Raw genomic sequence first — 16,645 nt, 5'->3', positions numbered from 1 at the left:
ATGCAACTATACAGTGACTACACAGAGAGTATATCTATAGTCTGCATATATAACAGTGTCCTAGCGCGATGCAGCAGTGATGTCATCAAGCTGTCTAAGCAGCCAATCACATTGAAGAATTTTCACGGACAGGAAATGAAAAGCACTGATAATCTTCACTTTTAAAAAATGGTACAGAGAGCAAAATAAAGATTGGGACATACACATGAGGTTAAGGTAGAAGCTGAAATATCATGAACAAACTTTAAAAAATATATATTTTTTTAAATCTAGTAATTTTTATCGCAATGGAGAAATTTGACATTCCGCAAATATAAAAATTAGTTTTTCAAGGCCAGAAGAGTTGTTTAGCAGACAATACACTGATAAACCCAATTACACCTATTCCAACAAAGCTTAGTATTTAATGGAGTATTAGCACAGAAAAGCTCAAGTTTCCGTCAGTTCCACTGATTTCATTGATTGCAGGCTATGAGGGTTGGTAGGGGCAGGTGGTCCACATGTTGTCTGTCAGAGCAGTGAATGACTGACCGCAACTTCAGGATTTCCGCGCTTAGATGCGCATGTGCTAATACCTGAAGATACGGTCAATTTCAGAGGGATAATGACAGCGAATGCCAACAGTTGGCCGTCATTACCCACCGCAAAATGCGGGCCATTGTCAATCAGGACCCCCAGATCGCTTTCGTTTTCCATGCATGTTATTTTCTTTCCATTTAAGTGAATTGTGAAAACATCAATGTATACGAAATGTGCAGCAAAAAGAAAGGTGGTGAACATTTGGAAGAGTGAGGTAAGAGTAAAAGTGGGAAAGTTAAACTTGAAACATAAATCAATTACATAGATTTAAAGTAATTGGGGGGGAGGTATAGAGGAGATATGAGGGGAAATTTCTTTAGAGTGGTGGGGGTCTGGAACTCAATGCCTGAAAGGGTGGTCGAGGCAGAAAGCCTCACCACATTTTAAAAATGCTAGGATGTGCACTTAAAGTGCCGTATCCTACAGGGCTAGGGACCAAGAGCTGGAAAATGGGATTAGGCTGGATAGCTCTTGATGGGTCTCCATGTGGGTAATAAAACTGATGTTATTAATAATAATTTTGCCAATTTCTTCTTCGTGGTCTCTGACTACTTTAATGGCCAAGCTTCCTGGGCTCTGCTGTGATGCCGACGCGTCTGTCAATCAGAGTTGACGTCACAAAGGCCGGGTCGAATGGAGCTGGCGGCTCTGGGCGGGTTCCCGGAAGAGGTGACGGGGTTCTGCGGCATGTGTGCGGGATGGAGGGCAAGAAAGTGGAGATTCCAACCGGGGTGCTGGACGACCTGTGCAGGTAAACATACAGGAAGCTGCATGCCAAAGTATAGAGGCCGAGGTCTTCCGTGGCTTGGGGAAGGGAGGGAAGAAGGAAGTGAGGGCCTGGGCGGAGGAAATGCGTTCCGAGTGGAGAGCCCGACTGACGAGGGCCGAAGTTAGAATTGGAACCGATTCAAAGATTTGGGAGCCTTGGATTTTATTTTACATAAATGAGGAGAGGGAGAGAGCGACAGAGCGAGTAGATCGCGAATTTCATTCTAGTTTCGAGGAACAAATCGTACCATGTGAAATGTTGTAAAACGAGAGAACATTTTGTGATTCGGTTTAAAAAATATAATTCACAGTACCTGTAGTTTGCAAATAAACAAGCTGAAGGGGCTCTCGGATTAACATTTTAAATATTTCTCTTGTAGACCCTAACCTTTTAAACGAAACGCAGCGCAACGGAGTTTAGTACAGATTATTTAAAAGTAAACAGTTTTATTACTTCAGAGGTATCCGGGTGGAACTGGGTGACTATATTTATTCATGCATCAATAAAAAGTAGTTTTTTTGCACATTGCTTCTTCACGGGGCAGAGTTTATCGTGCATTCTACAACATAAAGGAAACGAGTAGCACCTCATAGCTTTCACTTTTTAAAAATTTGTCTTGTTGTATAAACTTGCCCATATCTGTGTGACTTGGCCAAATCTAAGCATAACTATAGTATCCACTTACTGTGGCAATTTCTAGTGTGTGACTTGTAGATCCAAGAAGTGGCAGTATTTTAGGATACCTTTACACTACAATGCAGTTTTGGTGCAAAAAATTTTTTTTTTGTTTTGCTTCAATGCCAAAGGACAAGCAATGACTCTGGATTAACACTGTCCGAGTGAAGTGTAAAATGTAACATTAGAGTAGTTAAACTTTTTTTTGGAGGGTGAACTCTTTTAATGTTTGCCTTATACTGGCTGCAGTACGTGGCTGAGGTGTGAGGTTATCTCTTAAAAGGTGGTTTTATGCCAGTACCTAAACTTGTTAAAGGGATTGTGCATAGGAGTCATACTACATTATTTAATGTCTGCGTTGCCAAAATTATTTTGCATCGATACAGTCTGTTGAATAACTTGCCTATTATAATGCTGATTATTGAGCAATTGTGCGAATAGAATATGTGGCTAATTTGCTTTTCCACTCTGACCCATGCACCTTCTGTTGCCATAAGATGTGCAAATTTGCTTCCAGGCTTCTAACTGATTTTCAATTTCGACAGTTAGTTAATTTGTCACCTTGGGCAGTGGTTTTCTTTGTCTCCCCTATTCAAAGATTTTGTGTTTGGCATCTCGATGATCTGATTGTGATTGGGAATTTACTTTGTGGGGAATCTTGAAGACTTAATAAGGAAATAAAATTAGTTGGAACAGACAGGACAAAGTACAGATATACTTGTGGTAAGAATGTTGAGGTTAAGACGACAAATTGCAGTGAAATAGTGGGGTATAGAGAGCTGATGAAATATAGAACAAATACATTGCAACAGAGAATTGATGTAATGGGTGCACTACAAAAAATACAGGATTAGGAACAGGCTTTGGGTTGATGAGCTCCGAAGGAGTCTCTGCACCATTTTCCAGCTGGGTGGGACTGCCCTTGAATGGTTCCATTCGTATCTATATCCAGTTGTAGCTAAGTCCTATTCACCCATCACCCCTGTGCTCGCTGATCTACATTGGCTCCTGGTCCATAGAAATATAGAAAATAGGAGCAGTAGTAGGCCATTCGGCTCTTCGAGCCTGCACTGCCATTCAATATGATCATGGCTGATCCTCTATCTCAACACCATATTCCCACTTTCTCCCCATACCCCTTGATGCCTTTAGTGTCTAGAAATCTATCTGTCTCCTTAAATAGATTCAGTGACTTGGCCTCCACAGCCTTCTGTGATAGAGAATTCCATAGGTTCACCACCCTCTGCGTGAAGAAATTTCTCCTCGTCTCGGTCCTAAATTTCCTACCCTGTATCCTGAGACTGTGACCCCTTGTTCTAGACTTCCCAGCCAGAGGAAACATCCTCCCCGCATGCGGTCTGTCCAACCCTGTCAGAATTTTATATATTACAATGAGATCCTCTCTCATTCTTCTAAACTCTAGTGAATACAGGTCTAGTCGACCCAATTTTCTCGTACAACAGTCCTGCCATCCCAGGAATCAGTCTGGTGAACCTTCGTTGCACTCCCTCTATAGCAAGTATATCCTTTCTTGGGTAAGGAGACCAAAACTGCACACACTACTCCAGGTGTGGTCTCACCAAAACCCTGTATAACTGTAGTAAGACATCCTTTCTCCTGTACTCAAATCCTCTTGCAATGAAGGCCTTCCTAACTGCTTGCTGCACTTGCATGTTTGCTTTCAATGACTGGGTGTACAAGGACACCCAGGTCTCTCTTTTTTGTATATCAACATTTCCCAAGTTATCACCATTTAAATAATACTTTGTCCTAATGTTTTTCCTACCAAAGTGGATAACTTCACATTTATCCATGTTATACTGCATCTGCCATGTGTTTGCCCGCTCAACCTATCTAAATCGCCTTGCAGTGTCTTTGCATCCTCCTCACAACCCCACCTAGTTTTGTGTCGTCAGCAAACTTGGAAATATTACATTTGGTTCCCTCACAATATATATATATATTGTGACTAGCTGGGGGCCAAGCACTGATCCCTGTGGTACCCCACTAGTCACTGCCCGCCACCCCGAAAAAGACCCGTTTATTCTTACTCTCTGTTTCCTGTCAGTTAACCAATTTTCATTCCATGCCTGTATATTACCCCCAATCCTATGTGCCTTAATTTTACACACTAACCTCTTATGTGGAACTTTATCACAGACCTTGTGAAAATCCTAATACACTACATCCACTGGTTCTCCCTTATCTGTTCTATCAGTTACATCCTCCAAAAACTCCAGTAGGTTTGTCAAACACGATTTTCCTTTCATAAATCCATGTTGACTTTGTCTAATCCCATTGATATTATCCAAGTGAACAGTTATCACATCCTTTTATAATATACTCCAGCATTTACCCTACTGATAGGCTAACCGGTCTGCAGTTCCCTGTTTTCTCTCTCCTTTTTTAAATAGTGGGGTTACATTTGCCATCCTCCAATCTGCAGGAACTGTTCCATAATCTATAGAATTTTGGAAGATGACAACCAATATGTCCACTATTTCCATGGCTACCTCTTTTAGTACTCCGGGATGCAGGTTATCAGGCCCTGGGGATTTATCAGCTTTCAGTCCCATTAGTTTCTCCAGCACTATTTTCTTAGTAATAATCATTTCCTTTAATTCCTCTTGCTCACTAGACCCTTGGTTCACTAGCATTTCTGGTACGTTATTTGTGACCTCTTCTGTGAAGACAGAACCGAAGTATTTATTTAATTGTTCTGCCATTTCCTTGTTCCCCATTATAAATTCTCCTGTTTCTGACTGTAAAGGACCTACATTTGTCTTCACTAATCTTTTTCTTTTTACATGCTTGTAGAAACTTTTGCAGTCGGTTTTTATGTTCCTTGCAAGTTTACTCTCATACTCTATTTTTCCCCTCTTAATCTCTAGGTCCTCTTTTGCTGAATTCTAAACTGTTCCCAATCCTCAGGCATGCTACTTTTTCTGCCAACTTTGTATGACTCCTCTTTGGATCTAATACTATCCTTAATTTCTTTTGTTAGCCATGGTTGTCCAGTAATGCATTGATTTAAAAAAAAAAATTCTCATCCCAATTTTGAAATCCCCCAAAGCTTCGCCACTCCCTATCTCTGCAACCTCCATTAGCCCTAAAATCCTTTGAGATCTCTCTGCTTCTCCAATTGTGGCAACTTGAACATCCTCAATTTTCTTCGCTGCACTATTGGTGGCCATGCCTTCAGCTGCCTAGGCCCTAAGCTCTGAAATTCCCTCTCTAAATTTCTCCGCGCCTCTACCTCGTTTCATCTTTTAAGATGCTCCTTAAACCCTGCCGCTTTGACCAAGCCTGTCCTAGTATCTCCTTCTGTGGCTCCATGTCAAATTTTGTTTGGAAATGTAGCAAACATTTAAAGAAATATTCCAAAATTCTCAGAATATACATTCCATTGAGAAATAAAAGGCATTCGATAAGATGCCACATATAAGGTTGCTACGCAAGATAAGGGCTCATGAGGTTGGGGGTAATATATTACAAAAGAACATAAGAATTAGGAACAGGATTAGGCTATCTAGCCCCTCGAGCCTTATCCGCCATTCAAAAAGATCATGGCTGATCTGGCCGTGGACTCAGCTCCACTTACCTGCCCGCTCCCCATAACCCTTAATTCCCTTATTGGTTAAAAATCTATCTATCTGTGATTTGAATACATTCAATGAGCTAGCCTCAACTGCTTCCTTGGGCAGAGAATTCCACAGATTCACAACCCTCTGGGAGAAGAAATTCCTTCTCAGCTCGGTTTTAAATTGGCTCCCCCGTATTTTGAGGCTGTGCCCCCTAGTTCTAGTCTCCCCGACCAGTGGAAACAACCTCTCTGCCTCTATCTTGTCTATCCCTTTCATTATTTTAAATGTTTCTATAAGATCACCCCTTATCCTTCTGAACTCCAACGAGTAAAGACCCAGTCTACTCAATCTATCATCATAAGGTAACCCCCTCATCTCTGGTATCAGCCTAGTGAATTGTCTCTGTACCCCCTCCAAAGCTAGTATATCCTTCCTTAAGTAAGGTGACCAAAACTGCACACAGTACTCCAGGTGCGGCCTCACCAATACCCTATACAGTTGCAGCAGGACCTCCTGCTTTTGTACTCCATCCCTCTTGCAATGAAGGCCAACATTCCATTCGCCTTCCTGATTACCTGCTGCACCTGCAAACTAACTTTTTGGGATTCATGCGTCAGTCTCTGTGGCGCAATGGGTTAGAGTGTTTGGTTGTTAACCGAAAGGTTGGTGGTTCAAGTCCTCCCCAGGGACTTCAACTGTTTACCTCTAGGATTCTATGCCGCACAGTTCCAGATTGTCATTGTGTGCTTTGGTGTCACGAATATATTCTGCAAACATTGCCAGCTGTGCTGTTATCCAGTGAGTTCCCACTCTAATACTTACTCAAAAGAGTTTCATGCACAAGGACCCCCAGGTCCCTCTGCACCGCAGCATGTTGTAATTTCTCCCCATTCAAATTATATTCCCTTTTACTGTTTTTTTTTTTTTCCCCCAAGGTGGATGACCTCACATTTTCCGACATTGTATTCCATCTGCCAAACTTTAGCCCATTCGCTTAACCTATCTAAATCTCTTTGCAGCCTCTCTGTGTCCTCTACACTACCTGCTTTCCCATTAATCTCTGTCATCTGCAAATTTTGTTACACTACACTCTGTCCCCTCTTCCATCTATGTATATTGTAAACAATTGTGGTCCCAGCACCGATCCCTGTGGCACACCACTAACCACCGATTTCCAACCCGAAAAAGACCCATTTATCCCGACTCTCTGCTTTCTGTTAGCCAGCCAATTCTCTTTCCTTGCTAATACATTTCCTCTGACTCCGCGTACCTTTATCTTCTGCAGTAACCTTTTGTGTGGCACCTTATCGAATGCCTTTTGGAAATCTAAATACACCACATCCATCGGTACACCTCTATCCACCATGCTCGTTATATCCTCAAAGAATTCCAGTCAATTAGTTAAACATGATTTCCCCTTCATGAATCCATGATGCGTCTGCTTGATTGCACTATTCCTATCTAGATGTCCCGCTATTTCTTCCTTAATGATAGCTTCAAGCATTTTCCCCACTATTAAAATGGATAGAGCATTGGTTCACGGACAGAAAAAAAGAGTAGGGATAAATGGGTCATTTTCACTTTGGCAGGCTGTAACTATAGGAATGCTGCAAGGATCAGTGCTGGGGCCTCAGCTATTTACATTAATGACTTGGATGAAGGAACCGAGTGCAATATATCCAAGTTTGCTGGTGATACAAAGCTAGGTGGGAAAGTAAGCTGTGAGGGCGATACAATGAGCCTGCAAAGGGATATAGACAGGTTAAGTGAATAGACAATAAGGTGGCAGACGGAAATGTAAGAGTTTTCACTTTGGTAGGAAGAATAGAAAAACAATATTTTTTTAAATGGCGAGAAACTATTAATGTTGGTGTTAGATTTAGGTGTCCTCGTACAGGAAGCAGAGTTAGCATGCAGGTACAGCAAGCAATTAGGAAGGCAAATGGCATGTTGGCCTTTATTGCAAGGTGGTTGGAGTACAAGAGTAAGGAAGTCTTTCTCCAATTGTGCAGGGCTTTATTGGTGAGACAGTTTTGGTATCCTTACCTGAGGAAGGATATACTTGTCTTTAGAGGCGGTGCAACAAAGATTTACTTGATTCCTGGGATGAGAGGGTTGTCCTATGAGGAGAGGTTGGGCCTATAATCTCTGGAGTTTAGAGGTGATCTCATTGAAACATTTAAGATTCTGAGGGGGATTGACAGGGTAGATGCTGAGAGGTTGTTTCCTCAGGCTGGAGTGTCGAGAACTAGGGGGCATAATCTCAGTATAAGGAGTCGGCCATTTAAGACTGAGATGAAGAGGAATTTTTCACCTGAGGGTTGTGAATCTTTGGAATTCTCTACCCAGAGGGCTGTGGATACTGAATCTTTGAGTATATTCAAGGCTGAGATAGATAGATTTTTTGGAATCTAGGGAAGTCAAGGGCGGTCGGGCGGAAAGTGAAGTTAAGGTCGAAGATAAGCCATGATCTTATTGAATGGTGGAACAGGCTCGAGGGGCCGTAACCAGAAATAATGTATTGGGTGATGCGCAATGTTCCCACCAAGTCTGTCGGTCCCGCGCAGGCCACTCACCGGCTTTCCAATGCAAGAAACCGCACATGCGCGAAAATTTTAATGGGTCGCGCAGCCCATTAATGGGACTGTGCACCCAAAATAAATTAGAGGAACATTGATGATTGGTATTTACTAATGCCAATTGCAAAGACACCAAAGTGTTAATTCAGCAGAAAGGTGCCATCTAATCAGACATTCTTTCTTTATATAATAAAGTTCATGTAAAATCTGTGAAACAAAGGGGATTTGCAGGCACAGTGGAATGCTAGCAGTCCTAGGAACAGGAATAGACTATTCAATGCCTCGAGCCAGTTCTACCATTTTTATTACATCATGACCGATCAATACCTCAATTTCATTAACCTGCCTTTTCTCCATATCCCTTGATATCCTTACCTAACAAAAATCACATAACTTTATAAAATCTTGTTGAAATAATGTGATTATGTTTGTACCTGGGCCGTGCTCTTCAGTAGCTGAAATCTCTTGGAGCTGCGATAATAGTCTAAGAATGAACCCCAATTGCAGAAAAATGCATACTGCAATTTACGTGATTCCCACAATATCTTTAGTTTGTTAAACAGTCGAAGATATCATGCTTACCAGATTTGTGCAGGCTAAAACCAAAATCAAACTTGGGCTTAAATAATATACAGAAATGAAGAAATTAAACACATACTTTAAAAGTTGAAGCATTATGTATTTTATAATATACACATTTTAGTGAATCTGTTCGCATTCATTGCCCTCTGGGTTGCTTCCTCCAGATGTGGGTAGGGTGTTTCATTGAAAAGGGTGCGGTTTGTTTTGTAAAGTATTCAAGTTATTTAGTTTGAACACATTTCAGTAAGGACTAATTAACAACAGAGAAGGCCCTGAATTCGAGCTCTTGATTTGTTTGATCAAAGCAATAATATTCCTTAATACAAAAGCAAAATACTGCGGATGCTGGAATCTGAAATAAAAACAGAAAATGCTGGCAATCTCAGCGGGTCGTCAGGCAGCATCTGTGGAGAGAGAAACAGTTAACATTTTGGGTCGACCACTTTTTGTCAAAACTTAATATGTTGACGGAACAATTTTTTAAAGCTCTCTTAGACTGCAAAAGCATCAAGGCCCCATGGAATGCTAATGATGAAGGGCAGGTGCACTATCTGGAAGCTAGGTGGTTTAATACTTAAGTATCTTCATCTAAGAATTGTGATACCTGCTGACATCCGCTTACCTGGCTCATAATCTAAAACGCAAAAAGTAATTCACACAATTTGGGTGTAGATGTGTTAACTGGTGAATTTATTGATTATAATATTCTGTGTCTGGGGAGGCAAGTAAACACATGATTTGTTGTCTATGCATAAATTTCACATTACAGAGGAACACTAAAGAATGTGGGATAAAAGAGCTAGGCTATGGCTACTAAGGTTCTGAGACTATTCAACAGATAGTGCTGGATGATGGTTAGCAAGACTGTCTTAAACCAAAAAGATTGCCACCTGGAATTAGACAGCCAAAGGAGGAGATGTGGAATAGGGAAAACCAGCAGCACTTATTATTTTCTAACATGCTGTATTATCTGGTAAATATTCTTTCCCCCCCCACAATACAGGAATTCATTTATTATGGAGCATACCTCAGATTTCCAATCTCCTGGATTGATTGCTTTTGACACATGACTTGAATGTCAAATAGCTTGGTGTCTTCAACAGATAACTTGGCACTAATATGAGACTGCAGCCTCGCCTACATTAACACATCAAAAGTACAAGTGAATTGAAGATATAATTAACTTGTAAGTTTAAGGCAATTGACACAAATGTGAGGAACCACCTGGCTCTCTGAGAAACCCACAGCTTCCTCCTAGACAGATTTGTTTATTGCCTCATTTCTTCTACAAAGATGAAATAATTATTTTAGAAGACAACTAATAGTCTATTTTAAATTTGCAATAATTGGTCTATCCAAAACTTTATATGAAAAAAATACTGCTGAGAAATATTATATGAAATATGATCTCCTTCTGTCATTCACAAATATATCTGAATATTCTTTTAGCTGTTACCTGTCAACAAATGGATCTAATTTTGTCTGTTTCAGGTTTGTTAGGTTTTCAGATGGATGGTCTTATTTTGCATGATTTTCCTGAATATTTTCTTTTAGCATGTCTTTATGAAATATAAAGTGATTTACATGTAATTTTTCACAGGCATTTTCTCCATTTTAATTTCTGCATAAAATGATGCCCAATTTAAACAGATGTTTCATTTAAATCTGTTAGTCATAAAACCAACCTTTTGAGGAGCTTTCTTTTGAAGGGGAAGTTAGGGATATGTTTGTGCTTGTATGTGTATTTTAGCTAATTATTCACAAAGCAATAAGCAAAATGGGGCTGATGTTAATTAGGGTCTTAGAGCCAACAAAATTGCAATTTGTACCAGGCTTGTGGTGGCCTCTCCTTTGGAGCCTTTGATATTTAGCTAGTACTGTAGAACCCTTTAGGAATGAGAGAAGGTTGTAGTGAAGGGATCAAATGCAACAAGATCTGTCTGAAATCTGTTCAATTTCGATGCTATAATTTTGTGTGATCTTTGTAAATAAATCAGGACAAGTTCTAATGTGCAAGTCAACTCTTCAAGCTGTTGCAGTGTATTGTAACATATTGTGCAACAGTATAGTAGGATATACATCTCAAGATTCCAAATCATTTTATAAATGGCAGTAACACTAACAATTGAATATTGTAACTATGTGGCTTATCTGTTGAACAGCCGATTCATTCTGCATATTCCAAGTGAAGAAAGGGACAATGCGATCAGAGTGTGCTTTCAGATTGAGCTGGCCCATTGGTTTTACTTGGACTTCTACTTGCAGAACACACCAGGCTTGCCCCAGTGTGGAATAAGAGATTTTGCCAAATCTGATATCCTTTTGACTACATATGAAGTAGATTTTGTTAACATCTGCAAAATATTTTTCATTGCAGAAATGTCGTGAACTGATCACTAGATGTGTAGCAATATATTGCAGCCTTTGGAAATAGCAGGTTAGTTTTTGACACTGGTATGATTGCTTCTTTGCATTTCCCTGTCTTGTTCCTCCTCAGCTCCAAATAAGTTGCCTTATCTGCTCTTTCTCCTTCCTGCATCTGATAATATTGAAATTCTTACATTTTCTGTTGCTTTTGATTCTTTCCTGGGACTTCAAAATTGTGGAAATCCTCCTTCTCCACCTCCACCCCCAATATTTATTTCCCTTTTCGAACCCAAGCTGAGAATCTCCTAATCAGTACTTGATTTATCTGATCTTCCCTCTTACTGTTGACACCTTTTGGAGTCTTGCACCATCTGGATTCAAATCCAGCTTAGGTGGGATGAAAATCTCACTGGCTGAAAGTCACGTAACCAGTTCTGACGAAAGGTCATCGACCTGAAACGTTAACTCTGTTTCTCTCTCCAGATGCTGCCTGACCTGCTGAGTATTTCCAGCATTTTCTGTTTTTATTTAACCAAAATGTTGTTGTTTATTCCTTAATTGCTATTGCACTCTTCAGTCACTGTTCATTTTTACTTCGGAAAGGGGATGATGTGGAAAAGATTTTAGATGAATGGAAGGAGTACAAGATGGGAGTCCCAACATATGGTGCAATTATATTGGATGAAACACTGGAAAATGTAAGTAATAACTTAGAATGACTGCTACAGTACCAGAGGTTCCATACAATTTCATGTATGGGGAAACGTGAAGGAAGTTTACATCTATGCAAAAGCCATGGTTCATGTTAAGTAAAATAAGTGTCGGGTCTTGCCCGGTTGTTTATGGTAGGATGCCAGATAATGTTAAAAGGCTAATATGGGAAAGTTATTTCCAATAGCCAGTAAGTCTAGAAGGCATAAATTTAAGATCAATAAAACCGAGAGATTGAGATTTTTTTGGATGGAGAGTTGTTGAGACATGGAATACCCTAGCAGAAACAGTGGTCAAAGCAGAATTAATAATAGCTTTAAAAAGTATAAAGTCAGTAAATATTGGGGGGATGGAGGAATGTAAAAGGAATGGACAGAGAAAAGGGACTAAAACTGATAGCTTTTGCAGAGATTTGGCACAGGCACAATGGGCCATATAGCTGCCTGTGCTGTAAAATTCTGTGATTCTAATAGAGACTACAATCTGGTTAGGTGAGGACAGGATCTGGATTGGCTGTGATACCTGTTGCAGTCAGAAAGCCACTGATTGGTCATGCATAAGCTCAAGAGTGACTAATGGATAAATGAGCAAGCTGCCAAATGATGATCTGAATCTGTAGTGCTGTTGCTGAAGGAGTCAATCTTGTGGATGCCAAGAAAAGTGGTGCAAAATATGAGGTTATGAAACAGAGTATGTTCTGTGAAGAAGAAATTAAATGCAACTTGGTATACTAAATCTGTTCAAGAAACTATTGTGTTCAGTACTGTGTGGTAAAACTTGATTTTATTCAAAATCAATAAGATTTCAGACACTGGATGTACTTTTTTCATTTTTGTATTTACAATTAAAAGATAAAGGCCCTGAAATCCTGGCCTCCCCGGGTCTGTACGGAGCTAGGAAGGCATTGCAAAAACTGTTTTTTGCCGCGCAATGCACATGTGCTGAAAACCAGCTTTTCTGTTCTGTCAAGTTTCTGGCTTGATAGATGGCTCCATCTCTGGGAGAAGGACATTCCCACGGTAGAGATTGGGCTATTTGGCCATCTCTTGCCCTGCGAATGTCCTTAAAACTCTTGCACCTGGTAAAAGCAGGCGCATAGCGTACTTTTACCAGCGTAAGAGTTTAAAAACATATGAAAAATGTATACAAATAAAATTTTTAAATACATATTTATTGTTTAAAAACCCTGCCCACTCAGGAAATTTATTTTAAACCATAATTAAAACTTTTTTTAAACATCGGCAAATTTTTTTTATAAAACATTTCTATCAACTTTAATTTCTATAATGTATTTATGTGAGGTTTTAAAAAATTTTTCATGTAATGTTTGGGGGTGTTTCTCATTCATAGTAATCGGAGTTTTGGACTTACAAAACTCATTACTACAAAACTCCTATTACTATAAATGAGAAAATACTTTACCGTGATTGGGTGTCCAGGCCCACATGACTCCTCCGGACATCTCAATGTGAACGTGATCTGTTGCGCAAGAGGAGGCGGCTTCAGGACCGGGATCTCTGGTGAGCGTTCAACCAAAAGGTAAGTGCGCATCTTTTGTACTATTTTTAGTCGAATGCCTGCAGGAAGAAACTACCAGGATTTCAGGGCCAAAAACAAACCCATATACAGGCAATTGGTGTGAAAAGTACATTTTGATCTGATCATTACAGACTATATGGAGGTGTTTACTGCGCATGAGATCACTGTACTATGAAATAATAGAGTTCAAATTTTATGTAGGTACATTTTTAACAAAACCACAGTAGGATCTTACAGTATGACAAATAGGGGAATGTGTTATCTTGACAGAATGAAGCACTGCAATCTGGATGCCAAAGGGGACGATATCTATGAATAAGTGTTTGCTTGTAGATCATGCTTTTATAGTTAATTTAAAAACAATCATTTACAGGACTCTACTGAATGAGGCAAATGGGAGCTGGAATTGCAAGTCATTAACTAAGTTTTTAGTCAGTATTTCCTGCTGTATATTGAAAGTTTGCTTATAGGAATGTGCATTGCTGTGACATTGGGAACAATTTCAGGGGGACAAAAATAAGAACTTCCACATAAGTAGAATTGACTGTGTAATCTACCTCATCCACAGTAGGTTCTTTTTAATGAATATTCTGAATAAGGTAGTTTGGCTCAGTGAAAATCTAAACGCAAAGAGCTATAGAGAGGTCAAAAATCTGATGTAAGTTGACCTCTTCTGCCGACACCCTCCTTTTCCCAGTGTGAATAAAAATATAAACTGTACTAAAAAAAATTAAAATCCATGCAAACAGAGCAACTTAAATTTTGTTCCTATTCCTATTTATATAGGTACTTCTTGTTCAGGGTTATTTAGCAAAGTCTGGATGGGGGTTTCCAAAAGGCAAAGTGAACAAAGAGGAAGCCCCACATGACTGTGCAGTGAGAGAGGTAAGATATGATGTGTGTTTAAAAAGAAAATCCTTTTTGTATTTCTCCTCCGTAGTCTTCAAAAACAATTTGTGGCATAAGTTATTTCATGAATGGTTTTTAAAGTGATTTCAGACAGGTTTTCATTCAAGTGCTGATAGCTAACACAGAATCATATGTGCAATGCTGTCTTAACTCACTCTGTCCTGTATCAGAATATGTGTATTTTACACTACCTATTAAACATTTCAAACAGGATCCAGAAATGATTCAGTTTACTGCATTGTTGATGTTTTGAAAAGACAGACCGAATGGAAAAGGAAGGGGGTGTTAACCCTGATCATAAAGGATAACACGAGGAGAGTAGTGAGAGAGAAGCTTGGCTTGGAAGATCAAGAAGTAGAATCAGTATGGGTGGAGATAAGAAATAAAAAGAGGCAGAAAACACTGGTGGGAGTTTTTCGCCTCCCCCTGACAGTAGCTATACCATTGAACAGAGTATTAATCAACCTGGGGAAGCTGCAACACAGGACTACATGCATGCTTAAAAAGCGGAAGCAACACACTAGAGAGAGAGCTAAGCGCTAAGCGATCCCACAATCAACAGATCAGATCAAAGCTCTGCAGTCCTGCCACATCCAGTCGAGAATGGTGGTGGATCATTAAATAAATAACAGGAGGAGGAGTCTCCATGAATATCTCCATCCTCTATGATGGCGGAGCCCAGCACGTGAGTGCAAAAGACAAGACTGAAGCATTTACAACCATCTTCAGCCACAAGTGCTGAGTGGATGATCCATATCGGTCCCCACCATCACAGAAGCCAGTCTTCTGACAATTTGATTCACTCCACGTGATATCAAAAAATGGCTGAGCACAGGCTATGGACCCAGACATCATCCCGGCTGTCGTGCTAAAGACTTCTGCTCCAGAACTAGCCGCGCCTCTAGCCAAGTTGTTCCAGTGCAGCTACAACACTGGCATCTATCCGACAATGTGGAAAACTGCCCAGGTATGCCCTGTCTACAAAAAGCAGGACAAATCCAATCTATTCAATTACTGCCCCATCTGTCTACTCAATCATTAGCTAAGTGATGGAAGCTGTCATCAACCGTGCTATCAACCGACACTTGCTCACCAATAACTTGCTCACTGATGCCCAGTTTGGCTTCTGCCAGGACCACTCGGCTCTAGACCTCATTACAGCCTTGGACCAAACATGGACAAAGGAGCTGAATTCCAGAGGTGAGGTGAGAGTGACTGCTCTTGACATCAAGGCAGCATTTGACTGAGTTTGGCATCAAGAAGCCCTAGTAAAACTGAAGTCAACAGAAATCGGGGGAATATTCTCCATTGGCTCGAGTCATATCTAGCACAAAGGAAGATGAATGTGGTTGTTGGTCAATCATCACAGCCCCAGGAAACACTGCAGAAGTTCCTCAGGGCAGTGTCCCAGGCCCAACCATCTTCAGCTGCTTCATCAATGACCTTCCCTCCATCATAAGATCAGAAGTGGGGATGTTTGCTGATTGCGCAGTGTTCAGTTCCATTCACAACTCCTCAGATAATGATGCAGTCCATGCCGGCATCCAGCAAGACCTGGGTGACATTCAGGCTTGGGCTGATGTGTGGCACGAATATTACTTGTCACTTAAGTGTCAGGAAATGACTATCTACAACAAGCGAGAGTCCAACCACCGCCCCTTGACATTAAATGGCATTATCATTACCGAATCCCCCACTGTCAACATCCTGGGGGTCACCATTGACCAGAAACTTAACTGGACTAGCCACATAAATACTGCGGCAACAAGAGCGGGTCAGAGGTGGGTATTCTGGAGCGAGTGTCTCGCCTCCTGACACCCCAAAGCCTTTCCACCATTTACAAGGCACAGGTCAGGAGTGCGATGGAATACTCTCCACTTGCCTGGATGAGTGCAGCTCCAACAACACGAAGCTCGACGCCATCCTCGATAAAGCAGCCCGCTTGATTGGCACCCCATCCACCATCTTAAATATTCACTCCCTCCACCCTGGCATACCATGGCTGCAGTGTGTACCATCTACATGATGCACTGCAGCAACTCGCCAAGGCTCCTGCGGCAACATCTCCCAACCTGCGACCTCTACCACCTAGATGGGCATGGGAAGCAGGCGCATGGGAACACTACCACCTCCAAATTCTCCACCAAGTCACACCATCCTGACTTGGAAGTATATCGCCATTCCTTCATTGTCGCTGGGTCAAGATCCTGAAACTCCCTCCCTAACAGTACCTTGACTACACGGACTGCAGTGGTTCAAGGCGGCAGCTCACCACCACTTTCTTGAGGGTAATTATGGATGGGCAATAAATGCTGGCCTTGCCAGTGACCCCCACATCACATGAAATAAAA

At 40.9% G+C, this 16,645-nt stretch overlaps 1 protein-coding gene across 2 annotated transcripts in view; it reads left to right on the top strand.

Annotated features, from left to right (window-relative positions):
• The first annotated feature begins 1,220 nt into the window (after positions 1 to 1,220).
• Positions 1,221 to 16,645, top strand: part of mcc (MCC regulator of WNT signaling pathway) — a 448,431-nt gene continuing 433,006 nt past the window's right edge. Inside the window, exons 1-4 of one of the 2 annotated variants that reach the window (XM_070883788.1) lie at positions 1,221 to 1,330; positions 10,931 to 11,082; positions 11,706 to 11,833; positions 14,172 to 14,270. In XM_070883788.1, the coding sequence (XP_070739889.1) occupies positions 1,278 to 1,330; positions 10,931 to 11,082; positions 11,706 to 11,833; positions 14,172 to 14,270 (432 nt within the window). In that variant the 5' untranslated portion in view covers positions 1,221 to 1,277. The remainder of the gene's footprint in view (positions 1,331 to 10,930; positions 11,083 to 11,705; positions 11,834 to 14,171; positions 14,271 to 16,645) is intronic. The other variant, XM_070883758.1, reaches the window with a different exon arrangement.

This window comes from Pristiophorus japonicus, chromosome 1, assembly GCF_044704955.1.
Source record: "Pristiophorus japonicus isolate sPriJap1 chromosome 1, sPriJap1.hap1, whole genome shotgun sequence".
Taxonomy (NCBI): domain Eukaryota; kingdom Metazoa; phylum Chordata; class Chondrichthyes; family Pristiophoridae; genus Pristiophorus; species Pristiophorus japonicus.
This window is presented reverse-complemented; position numbering and strand designations above follow the sequence as displayed.